Genomic DNA, 11,823 nt, shown 5'->3' with positions numbered 1-11,823 from the left:
GGACATAAAGAGTTATCAAGAGGCAGTTTCATACACCCAATACTATGAAATACAAGAGAAAGAGAGAGAAAACGGAACAGCAAGAAGACCAGTGGGGCTGAGGTGGAGGACAGGAAGCTAGAGAGGGAGCAGGGCTTTTATTGAGTCAGTGGGAGCCATGGGAGACTTTGAACAGAGAAGGGGTATGAGCGGACTCAGGTGTGTGTGGGGACGTGGGCGCAGAGGTAAGGGCAGAAGCAGCGACACTAGGGAGGAGGCTACTGTTATAGTCCAGGCTAGAGACGCTGGTGGCTTGGACCAAGGTAGGAGCAGCAGAAAGATGGGCAACTGTCGTTAGATTCTGGATGCATCATCTGAAACATTTATTTTTCAAATAACAGATTTACAGAAAAGGGCCCAAGTCATATGTACACAGTTCAATGAATTTCACAAAGTGGATATACTCTTGTAATGAGCCCGTAGATCAAGAAACAAAAGGTCTGCACTGACTACAGTTTGAGGGTAGAGCTGACAAGATTCACTGTTGAGACTGGACATGGAGAGTAAGAGAAAATGAGGAGTCAAAGAAGACTGTGATCTTGGCCTGAGCAAGTAGAAGAATGCAAGTGCTCCTACCTGAGACAGGAAAGATTGCAGAGTGGGTTGGTGTGGGGTTCAGAGTTAAGTATTGAACATGTTGAGTTTGAGATGCTTATTAATATCTAAGTGAAAATGTCAAGTAAGAAGCTAAACACATGGCTCTAGAGTTCATGGACCATTATGGTCTTGAAAGATGCTACCTACAGGGTGATCCTGCCCTGACTTGACATGCAAGGTCATCATAGGCCACAAGGGCTGTACCTATTTGAGGAGTTGTTATGATGAATGAAAGGTGTCCTGGTGGCACAGTGGTTACAGCATTACACTGCTAACCAAAAGGTTGGTGGTTCAAACTCACCAGCTACTCGGCAGGAGAAAGACGAGGCAGTCTGCTTCTGTAAAGATTTACAGCCTTGGAAACCCCATGGGGCAGTTCTACTCTGTCCTATAGGGATGAATCGGAATTGACTTGATGACAGTAGATTTGGTTTATGATGAACGAATTGGCAGGCAGGATCAAGAACTTGGTGTTGACCTCTGGTTTCCTCTACCAGCTCCCCTCTGCCTGCTGACCCTGCTGCTGCCACCCTTCAGCCCAGGGGCTCCAATCTCCCCAGCTGAGCCCATCAGACAAGCTTATAGTCTGGCCCTCTACATGCAGAAGAACACATCAAGCCTGCTGCAGACTTATGTGAGTGATTGTGGGCATAAACAGGGGACAAGGGGAGAGGGTCACTGCTCTCCAGGCCCGGCCCTGGGTCGAGGAAACAGAGCAAGGCCAGGAAAAGGCTCCCCTGGGAGTCCAAAAAGCCAGGGACAGTACTGACTAGAGCCACAACTACACGAATGCTGGGCAAGTCATTGCTCCTCTCTTGGTCTCAGCTTTTCAACCACAAAATGGGGTGGTGATCCCACCTTTGCTGATCTCTCAGGATTGCTGCAATGTCCAAAGGAAATCACATGGAGAGAAGAGCTTTAAATTATCATAATTATTTCCATAACCACTTCATGCTATGTGCTCGCTTGACCCCATGTTGTGCTGAGCAATCTATCCCCATTATCTGGACTCCTCCAATGGTTCAGAGAACCAGAATTATGGTCCCATTTTACAGATGAGAAAAGCTGAGTCTTAGAGAGGATGAGTAATTTTCCCACAGTTTCACAGCTAATAATTGGCAGTGCCAGGATTTGAAATAGGTCTGTGGAACACCATGCCATGTTTCCCCCTAACTCTTTTTTTTTTTTCTTTTTTTTTTTTTTTTAATTAGGATTTGGGTGAAGATTTAGAGTAAATTCACTTTTCATACAGCAGTTCACATATACTTTGTCTCATGTCATTGACCAAAATTTACAATGCAGCAGCTCCCCTCCCACTTCCTCCCCATAGTTACCTCCTCCCAGTGTCCATCCCTTCATACTCTTCTGCACCCTGAGCTATCTCCCTGTGCATAAGCAGCCCTTCCTTCTCCCATGATTGTTCTCTCCAGGGCGTGTCTACTTGCCCCTCACTCTTCGTAAGTTAAAACTGGCAGCCTGGTGGCTAGGTCTGACCCACAGATGTTTTAGTGTGGCCCATTCGGTGCTTGTTCGACTTTTAAATAGGAATGTCTATCTAAAACAGGCACAGGGATCCTGTTGGCCAAAACTCCTCGTCCCCCTTCCCCACCCTCTTAATCCTGCTTTCTTCCCCCAGTTACATGATCTGTCTGGGCCCTGGAGTTGGTGACTCTTCCACTGTACTGCATTGTGGGCCCATGGGAAGTTACTCAATCTAGGTTCTAATTCCGTATCTGCCACTGTTGCCTGGACCATCTTGGGCAAGGCATGGCCTGGCCTCCCACATGTAAAATATGGGACTAGGTGATCTGTCAGTTAAGGGGCCTAAAAGTCTGCAGTAAGATTCTATGTGTCTAAGTCTGTGGAGTCAAGAAGGTTGCCAACTAAATTGAACGATGTTAACGATTACTTACTAATGATTATAATAAAATTAGGAAGGACCCTGGTAGTGCAAGTGGTTAAGCACTCAACTGCTAACAGAAGATGTTGCAGTCTGCTTTGGTAAAGATTTGCAGCCTTGGGAACCCTATGGAGCAGATCTACTGTCCTAAAGCCTTGCCATGAGCAGAATCAACTTGGCGGAATGGTTTGGTTTTCTGGTATGGATGACAAAAACGAACAAATAACTAAGTGCTATAAGTAAAAAGAAGTAAGAGTGCTGTTACTATATTGTCAATAATACACTTGGATTGAAAATATTATCATAAATAATACACTGTCAATTGATACTAACAGAACTGTATTATTAATGGTGGCTTATCACGTCCTTATGTTGTGTTACGTACTTTTTATGATACACACACATGTATGTAATTTCTTATCATCTTCATGGTAATAATGTTGTTAGATGCTGTCAAGTCAATTTAGACTATCAGTGACCCCATGTGAAAGAACAGAATTGCCCGTAGAGTTTTCTAGGCTGTAGTCTCTACGGGAGCACAATGCCAGGCCATTCTTCCATGGAGCCACTGGGTGTGTTCGAACCACCAATCCTTCAGTTAGCAGCCAAGGACTTAACCACCAGGACTCCTTATGGTCAAAACCTAATGTGGGAATGATTAAGAAGCTTGTGACTCAAAGTTGCACAGCTAATGCACAGGCGAGGCAGGAGTGGAACCGAAGTCCCTTGGTGTGCAGTCTAGGCTCCGTACCCTCCCTGAGGAGTGGTCAATGGTGACTCCCCCAGAAGATGCCAGTCCCATGGAGGGCAGATGTGGAACCAGAGCCCCAGGGCCCCCTGACTCCACCCTGTCTCTGTCCCCCACACAGCTCCAGTACCAGGGCAGCCCCTTCAGTGACCCTGGCTTCTCCGCTCCCGAGCTTCAGCTCAGCAGTCTGCCTCCTGCAGCCATCTCCTTCAAGACCTGGCACGCCCTGGAAGACGGAGAGCGGCTGGGCCGTGCCCAGGGGGCCTTCCTGGCCTTGAGCCAGCACCTCCAGCTTGTTGGGGATGACCAGCTCGACTTGAATCCTGGCAGTTCCATCCTGCTGGCCCAGCTTGCCGCTGCAAGGCTCAGAGCCCAGGGTCTGCTGGGCAATACGGCTGCCATTATGACCGCTCTGGGACTGCCCATACCCCCAGAAGAAGACACCCTTGGGCTTGTCCCATTTGGGGCCTCAGCCTTTGAGAGGAAGTGCCGGGGCTATGTGGTGACCCGGGAATATGGCCACTGGACAGACCGAGCTGTGAGGGACTTGGCTCTGCTCAAGGCCAAATATCCCATATAGAGGAGGTGAGACTTCCTGCCAGAGGCTGCAACGATCCGTCTTGCACAAGGGACTGAAGCCTACCTTGCTTCCTGGCTAAAGGAGGAGGCAGAGAGGCCTCAGGTGCCATGTCTTGGGGAATATTCCCTGGAAGCCGGGCTTCAATTCCCTACCACTTGGGCCTTCCTGCCCAGGTCCTATGGTCTCCCTTCCAGGTCCAAGTGGACCTCCAGTAGTACCACATCCTGGATTACAAATCCAGTGGTACTGGCTGCAAATTTCCTGGGTGGAAAAAGTGCCTCTCTGAAGAGGCTTTGCATCCCAGTCTACGGGGACAAGACAGCTGCGTTCCTTCCTGGGCTCTCCCAGAGACCTTCCTCTTAGAGGGGCTGTCTTCCTTCCTGTCTCTGTCTACCTCACTTCCTGTATGAAGACAGGTCTCTCTTCTTCCTGCTGGAGGAGCTCAGTTCTCCCCCTAGTCTACCTCTCCGCCTGTGACCACTGCTCCAACTTCCTGTCTCAAGGGGCTTTTTTCCTGATCAGTAGATGTCCAATTCTTGAAGAGAAGGACTTCCTATTAAGATCTGTTTCCTACTCAGGACACATCCACTTCCTCTTCTGGGTTGACAGATGGTGCCCTTGGTCCTGGGTTCACATGAATCTCCCATTTACACGGTGTCCTTTGGGTTATGTCTGGGAGGGAGTCTCCCATAAGAATCCAATTCTCCTCAAAGCTGTCTCCTCATTTTCAATAATTGTATATACAGGTGACTTTATTTTTTATTTTGAAACATTTACACGAAATTAATTTATTCTCAGAAATAAATCTTTTTTTAGGTGTGACTTTTCTCAACAGACCTGGGTGGGAGGGGTGGGGCAGGGATAGGGTGGAGGGAGGGGAAGAACATCAACAGGAGAGGGGGGCAGGCCCCAAAGGATGGGATGGGAGGGGGCAGCAGGCAGGTGGCCCTGGGAGAAGGTGGCTAAAATTCCTCTGGAATGGGCCTCCCACCACAGGGCCAGCAGGCACTTCCCTGGGCTCACAGAGGGCTGACAGAGGAAGAGAGACAAATGGAAAATAAAGGTGAAGTGATTTGTAATTTGTCACCTCCTTGAGGTAAGGCTGAGCCACAGGCACACTCACAGGGGCCCAGGGGAGACAGGAGACCCCCAGAGAGGGTGAGGGGTAGACCAAGGGGGACAGAGGCAGACCCAACATGCAGAAAAAGAGGAGCAACGCAAGGAAGTGACAGAACGGAGGAAATCACACACAGACCAGGAGGCCTAGAGAGAGAAAAAGAGTAAGGCCAACAAAGAAATCAGAAACAGAAATGGCGAAGCACAGACGAAGTGCAGACATTCAGAGGCAGGCAGATAGAGGCGGCGGCGGCCGCGCGAGCTGCGGCCCCGCAGCCCGCGTTCAGGCCGGGCCCCCCGGCACCAGCTGGCCCAGGTCGCCCTCCGTACGGCTCACCCACTCGCGGTAGAGGCCGCACACGCGGAACCCCAGCACCTTGGCCGGGAAGACGTCCGTGGAGACGGCGGCGGCGGCGGCCGGGGGCTGCTCAGGCTGTGGCCCGCGAGCCGGGACGCCGAGCGCGGCCAGCACGGCCTCCACCGCGACGCCCAGAGCCCGGGACTGGCGCGCCGCGTCCTCCAGGCGCCGCAGCAGGCGGGGCGCGCGCGGGTTCAGCTCCGCCTGGCGGCGGCGCACGACATCCAGCAGCGGCGGCAACGCGTCCAGCGCCGCCGCATCCAGCTGCAGCCTTTCCGGCGCGGGCAGGCCCGCGTGGCTCGGCGTCGGGGCGCTCAGACCCGCCACCGGCAGCCGCGGCGGCGAGAAGCCAGGCAGCCCGAAGGGGTCTCCTTGGTGCTGCACCTGGGGAAACATGGCCGGCCGGTCATTGGGGCTCTCCTTGGAGCGGCCCCCGGGGCGCGCGGTGGGCCCGGCGGGAGCTCCTCCACGCCTAACTGAGCCCTCCACCCTCTCCGGTGGGCTCTTTCCTCTTCTCGCAAAAGACAAACCCCTCCTCACAGGGCTGCTGTGTTTGAGAAAATACAAAGCAATAAAAAACAATGTGAGCTTTACATTAGTGCCTGTTTCCTTGTCTCCAAAATGGGAAATAATATGGTAGATAGGAGCATATAAAGTGCTTAGGAAGGGCTCAATAAATTTCTTTTAGTAATGCTATTTTACAAACCAGGGTTCAAGTCCTGTCTGCACCACTTGCTAACTGTGCCATTTAGGGAAAAAATCATTTCCCTTACTCTGAGCTCCCTATCCTGTCTTCTTAGCAAGCGTCCTCCAAGAATCATATGAGGTACTTAAGAGACCAAGTCTATTTCACTGTTCTCCCATCTGGTACACAGCAGGGCTGGAATATAAACCAACGTTGGTACGACTACAAAGCCAAGTCTTTCTGTTATCCAAAATTATAATTACTACATTATTATTTTAATGTTATCATTACTGCCCAATGTCATAGTTAGCGAGGTGGTAGGTCTGGGTCTGTCTGATTCCAAACTATACCTTCCCTCCACTACATCAAGGGAATATTGGGTGAACTCTTTCTTTCCTTGTGTAGGGCTTTCTGCCCAACTAAAGATGTCCGCAGATCCTCCCCCTTTGTAAATATCTCCTCTTGAAATGGAATTTTTGCCCCAGATTGAAAATTCTTCTTGGCCTCTCTGACTATCCCAGCTAAAAGAATTCACAGCTCATCTTGTTCAACTGTCTCCTTCTACAGCTAGGGAGACCAAGGCCCATAGGTGGAGGCAAGGTGGTGAGATGACAGATGAATTTTTAAAATTTGTGTGAAACAGGATCTTAACCAGAATGGAGAAGATTACGAGTCAAAGCCTCAGAACGGTAAACTCAGAAGAGGCATGGTGAGTCCTTCTGGGAGCCTGATGTGAGACTGGATTATTGCCAGCACTGTGCAGCACCACACATTCAAAGTGGTGTTAGTCAGCAGCCATCTTTTTCGTTCTGCTGTGCATGGGGTCGCTATGAGTCGGAAACGACTCGACGGCACTTAACAACAACAATCTTTGAGCCGGTCACCACAGTTTTCAACTCTGCTGTTCAAGAGATTTGGTTACTATGCAAAACACACACTGTTCTAAGAGGGAGATTAAGTTCCAACAGGGTGTTGACCCATGATTCTTTCCATTCCAGTTACTGCTCTGGTTCACCTACATTTTATAAATTCGGGTCCATTCCAGTTTGGCTTTGTTGGCCATGACTGAACTGGGAAGAACCAGTTTGAAGCCCTGGTCTTCCTGACTCTAAGACCAGAGTTCTCTTCATTTTCTCAGGCAGCCTCTGCCCTAAAGCTATGAGAAGGGAGCCTCCAAGGTGAGGAAGACAGAGGGGCATTTGGGCTATGGATAGGACCCATGTCCCATTTGCCGTGTGGCCAGGGCCAAGTTACTGTCCTTCTCCAGGGGCTTCATACGGCAACCGGGAAATAGGGTTGAGAACATGGGTGGTCTAGGACTCCTGTGATCTGTGCTTCCCCCATGATTCCCTAGACCCCAGGCCCCCCAACAAACACTTCCACCCTCCATCCCCACCCCTACTCACATATTCCTGGAAAAGCTGCTCAGCATATTTGGTGAGGAGGCGGGCAAGGCTGTGAGTCTGACGGATCTTAGCATCCAGGTGGGGAAGAAGTGAGATTGCCTGGGGGTCTTCTGGTGGGAAAGAGGGGAGGAATAAGGGTAGCCCAAACCCATACTCCCTGACCTTTCCCAGGCTGGCTCCTCCTTCCTGAACCCAGAGGCTCTGCTCTGAATTTCCCGATTTTAAGCCAGGCAGAGCTTGTCCCATACCAACTGAGGCCCCAGACCTATTCCAAACAGGCTGCTCTACCTGAAATGTGTTCCCTGTGCCCAAACTGCTGTTGAAATCATATTAAAGCCAAATTCAAATATTGTCTCCTCAGTGTGGCCTTCAGATTCACCTGTCTCTCAAATTAACTTATTCCTTCCACTTAAAGCCATTTGCTCAAACTTCAGAGGTAGCTTTTTTAACTCACTGCTGTCCAGTGGGATTCGACTCATAGCGACCCCTCCTTGGGTTTCTGAGGCAGTATGACTAGGGAAGTAGATTGCCCAACCTTCCTTCTCAGGAGTGGCTGGTGGGTTTGAACCGCCAGACTTCTGGTTAGCCAATGCCTTAGGCACTAAGCCACCAGAGCTCCCAGCTTTTTAAATGGCATATTAAAATTATTTGTGAGTTTTTCCACCTCAGTCTGGGATCCCTGAGAGGGTAAGGTTGACATCTCTATTTCTGAAATTCATTTGATAAACCCAGAGACCGAAGTCCCATTTGCTCCCTGATGTGTCTTTTATGCAAGGCACTGGGTTGAGTCCTGGGCAGCATCAATGAATGAATCAACGACTCACCTTGAGGGACACAAGCCATAGAGTGGCGCCCCAGGAAAAGGAGGACTACATTTTCCAAGACGCACAGCGCACCCCCAGATGCATGCTGGGGAATGTAGTCCGGGCACGGTACCTCCCGCCCACCCACCGCATGAGTTTCTCACTGCCTGTACCGGTCCTTAGCTGCTTCGACTTTCAACTCTTGTTGTAAATATCTCCTGTGGCCCAAAGACTTTCCTCCCAACTCGACTCCTTCCTCTGGCTCCTGATTATTTCCCGAAACTCAGAGAGGACCCAGGCGTCCAGCCCACTGCCCCGACCCCAATCCTCCACCAGGTGGACTCGAACTGGCTGCCTGGCTGCTGAGTCCAAGTCCCTGAAAATGCAGCCCCAGCCTCCTCTGAACCCTGGCGTCTGCTCCCTTTCCACAACTCACCCGCTTGTTACCTGACACCAGGGTAAGCTCCCGCGCCCAGGCCGCTCCCCTCCCAGACCCAGGGGTTTCGGGGACCCCAGTGGTGGTAGCTCCCAGCCCTTCTGACCCCTGCTCTCCTCGTTGACCCAGCTCCGGCCCCTCAGCCCCTTACCCAGACTTCCCTCCCTCTGGCTCATGCTGGCCCTTGGCTGATCCCAATTCCCTCCACACACACACACCCCCGGTCAGAAGGGGGAGAAGGGGGACACGGGTAGGGGCGTGGTTCGGGTGCAGCCAATCAGGGCCCAGACCCCAAACACCCGCCCCCGTCCCCCCTCCCAGGCCAGATTCCTTGGCCCTGAGCTCAGCTCCGAGCCTGCGCGGTCTAGCCCGAGAAGGGACCTGAGGGGGGAGGTAGCTTATTGGCCAGGTGGGTTTGGGAATTGGGACTGAGGGTGTTCAGGCATGGGAAGCAGCCCTGTGCCCCTACTGGAGGAGGCGGCTCAGGCACCGAACTGGGCCAGGGACTGGCACTGGGACTGAGAGATGGGAGAGGGAGGCTGGGGGGGCTGGCAGGACAGGACGTGCGGGGATATCCCTGCAGTGACCCCTACACTGGCTTTGGGGCACACCTATCCAGACGTACACCGTACCTCCAGACGTCGTATCTTGGATGCACTCTACCTAGCCAGCACAACCTCATCGTCACTGGTATTCAGATTCTCCCTTTTTCAAGCACATGCTAATTGTCACACCTACCAGGAGGGACACACATCACCTAGTCTCACCTTACCAGGCCCAGGGACAGAACCCCACTGCGACACACATGCCCCTATTGAAGGTTAATGCATACAGTCACACATTCTCACATAGCAGCGAGCTTCAGAGACAGGTAGAGAAGGTCAACCCACGCGTAACCCCATTAACCTGGTAACCCCATTAACCTGGTGCAGACAGACGCTGGAGGGTATGCACACATAGATCCCCACTGATGGTTCTAGGGTACCTACTCTGCTCTGGGATCCATACGGGGTCTCAGAGGAGCTCACAGTCTGATGAGAAATCATAGACAATGGAGTTTGTGAGCCAAAGGACCATATGTCTGTGAGGGTGTTGATATGGGCAGAAAATGGCCAGAAAAAGGAATGAAGGAATTAACTGGCAGAGGGCACAGAAGGTTCAATTGAGGACGGACTCTTCATTCACAGCTAATCTTTATTGATGATTCACTATGTATGCAGGGTTCTGTTCTAAGAGCTGTACATGTATTCGTGTGTTAACTTACTTAATGCTTATAACAAGGAGCTCTGTTGGGGTAGACGGTAAGGCCAAATTTGGCTGCTAACCAAAAGGTCAGTGGTTCGAACCCACCAGCTGCTCTGAGGGAAAAAGATGAGGCTGTCTGCTTCTGTAAAGATTACAGCCTTGGAAACCCAATGGGGGTCGCTGAGTCAGAATCAATTTGATGGCCACAAGTTTGAGTGAGTTTACTGCTTATAACTATGTAATAATGTGTTGTTGTTGTTGCTGTTATGTGCCGTCGAGTCGGCCCCGACTCATAGCGACCCCTCCTTGGGTTTTCGAGGCAGTATCACTACGGAAGTAGGATTGCCCAACCTTCCTTCCAAGGAGTGGCTGGTGGGTTTGAACCGCCAGCCGTCTGGTTAGCAGGCAAGTGACTTAGCCACTATGCTACCAGAGCTCCTATGTAATAATGTAGGTAATATTATCACCTCCATTCTATAGACAAGAGGAGCTAGTGCCTGAGGCACTTGACTGCTAAGCAGAAGGCTGGCAGTTCAAATCCACCAGCCACTCCTCAGAAGGAAGGTTGGGAAGTCTACTTCCGCCTGGAAACCCAAGGAGGGGTTGCTATGAGTCTCGAGGGCACATAACAACAACAAAAATCTACAGATAAGGGAGATAGAGGTATAGTGAGGTGAGTGACTTGTGCGAAGCTTGCTATACACAGACATACACACCCTTGAAAAACACACAACGCACACACACACAGAACAACACAATTTCAGACGGTTACATCTGATGACAAGTACAGCCTCCAATAAAATCAAACAAGGTACAGTCATTTTCTTTAAGAAAACTTTTTTCTTTTTTTTTTTTTTAACCAAAGTAGAATACACATACAGCTTGATGACTCTCCACAGAGTAAACTTGCCCAGGTAATCAGCACTATATCAAGAAAGAGAACAAGACCCACTTGGAGAAAATTCCCTCCTAGCCACTATCCCCCAAACCACTATCCTGCCTTTGCACGCTATAAATTAATTTTGTCGGTTTTGAACTACTTATAAAGGGAGTCTTATGCCTGACTTAGGAGCTCTGGTAGCATAGTGGCTAAGGCACTTGACTGCTAACCACCAGCCACTCCTCAGAAGGAAGGTTGGGCAATCCTACTTCCGTAGTGATGCTGCCTCGGAAACCCAAGGAGGGGTCACTATGAGTCGGGTCCGACTCCACGGCACATAACAGCAACAACATGCCTGGCTTCTCTCACTGAGGATTTTGTTCACGAGCTTTGTCCACGTTGTTGAGCGTAGCAGAAATCAATCATTCTCGTTGTTATGTCCACGATGTGAACCGACTACCATTCATTTTCCAGTCTCCTGTTGACGGGCACTTGGGTTGTTTCCAGTTTGAGGCTTTTATGAATAGCTATGAACTTCCTCGTACAAGTCTCTTGGTGCTCATACCTATGCATTGCTGTTGGGTGTGGATGACGGTATTGCAGCTGCTAGATCGTTACCAGTGTTCCAAAGCTGCTCTGCCAATTGACACACCCCCAGAAAGAGAAGAGTTCCACTCGCTCTGCTTCGTCGCCTACACTTGGTATAGTCTGTCATCTTCATTTTCGTCAGTCTGGTGGGTGCAGACCCACTCCTATTGGCAGTACCCGCACGTAGTTGGCACTCAGTAGACTGTTGAATGAATGGATGAATTGAGTAGCGTAGAATCAGACTGGCGAGGGTGGATACACACCACACCAGCCAGCATTTCAGGGACGCCCACGCGCACGGACGCACACCCGGCACGGACCCCCGCGCGCATCTCCAGCACCCACGTGGCCTGAACGCACCGCCTCTGGCCGGCCGCGCGCGTCCAGTCGCCGGGCTGCCCCCAACTCTTCCTCTCGGCGGCGGGCAGGGGGCGCTGCGCGT

At 51.0% G+C, this 11,823-nt stretch overlaps 2 protein-coding genes across 2 annotated transcripts; one reads left to right on the top strand and one right to left on the bottom strand.

The window, feature by feature from the left end:
- The first annotated feature begins 1,051 nt into the window (after nucleotides 1-1,051).
- LOC103205041 (cardiotrophin-2) lies at nucleotides 1,052-3,864 on the top strand. Its single transcript, XM_007950305.2, has 2 exons — nucleotides 1,052-1,270; nucleotides 3,406-3,864. Exons 1-2 carry the CDS (start codon nucleotides 1,052-1,054, stop codon nucleotides 3,862-3,864), a joined length of 678 nt encoding a protein of 225 aa, XP_007948496.2.
- A 1,399-nt stretch (nucleotides 3,865-5,263) lies between these two features.
- On the bottom strand, nucleotides 5,264-8,844 carry CTF1 (cardiotrophin 1). The gene is made up of 3 exons (XM_007950254.1): nucleotides 8,820-8,844; nucleotides 7,430-7,539; nucleotides 5,264-5,722 (listed from the first exon to the last, which is right to left on the bottom strand). The coding sequence occupies exons 1-3, from the start codon at nucleotides 8,842-8,844 to the stop codon at nucleotides 5,264-5,266; spliced, it is 594 nt and encodes a 197-aa protein (XP_007948445.1).
- Nucleotides 8,845-11,823: the final 2,979 nt, after the last annotated feature.

This window comes from Orycteropus afer, unplaced genomic scaffold (genome assembly GCF_000298275.1).
Source record: "Orycteropus afer afer isolate SDZICR_OR568_19922 unplaced genomic scaffold, OryAfe1.0 scaffold00266, whole genome shotgun sequence".
Classification (NCBI taxonomy): domain Eukaryota; kingdom Metazoa; phylum Chordata; class Mammalia; order Tubulidentata; family Orycteropodidae; genus Orycteropus; species Orycteropus afer.
Note: the sequence above shows the minus strand (reverse complement) of the source record. Positions and strands in the feature narration are given on the sequence as shown.

What these genes read in the sequence shown, in the direction of transcription:
- LOC103205041 (XM_007950305.2), top strand. Translation starts at nt 1,052, where the DNA reads ATGACAGTAGATTTGGTTTATGATGAACGAATTGGCAGGCAGGATCAA. An exon ending in CAAGCCTGCTGCAGACTTAT is followed by an intron (nt 1,271 to 3,405) that starts GTGAGTGATTGT and finishes TCCCCCACACAG; the next exon opens with CTCCAGTACCAGGGCAGCCC.
- CTF1 (XM_007950254.1), bottom strand. Translation starts at nt 8,844, where the DNA reads ATGAGCCAGAGGGAGGGAAGTCTGG. An exon ending in CCAGAGGGAGGGAAGTCTGG is followed by an intron (nt 7,540 to 8,819) that starts GTAAGGGGCTGA and finishes CTTTCCCACCAG; the next exon opens with AAGACCCCCAGGCAATCTCA. An exon ending in AGCAGCTTTTCCAGGAATAT is followed by an intron (nt 5,723 to 7,429) that starts GTGAGTAGGGGT and finishes ATGTTTCCCCAG; the next exon opens with GTGCAGCACCAAGGAGACCC.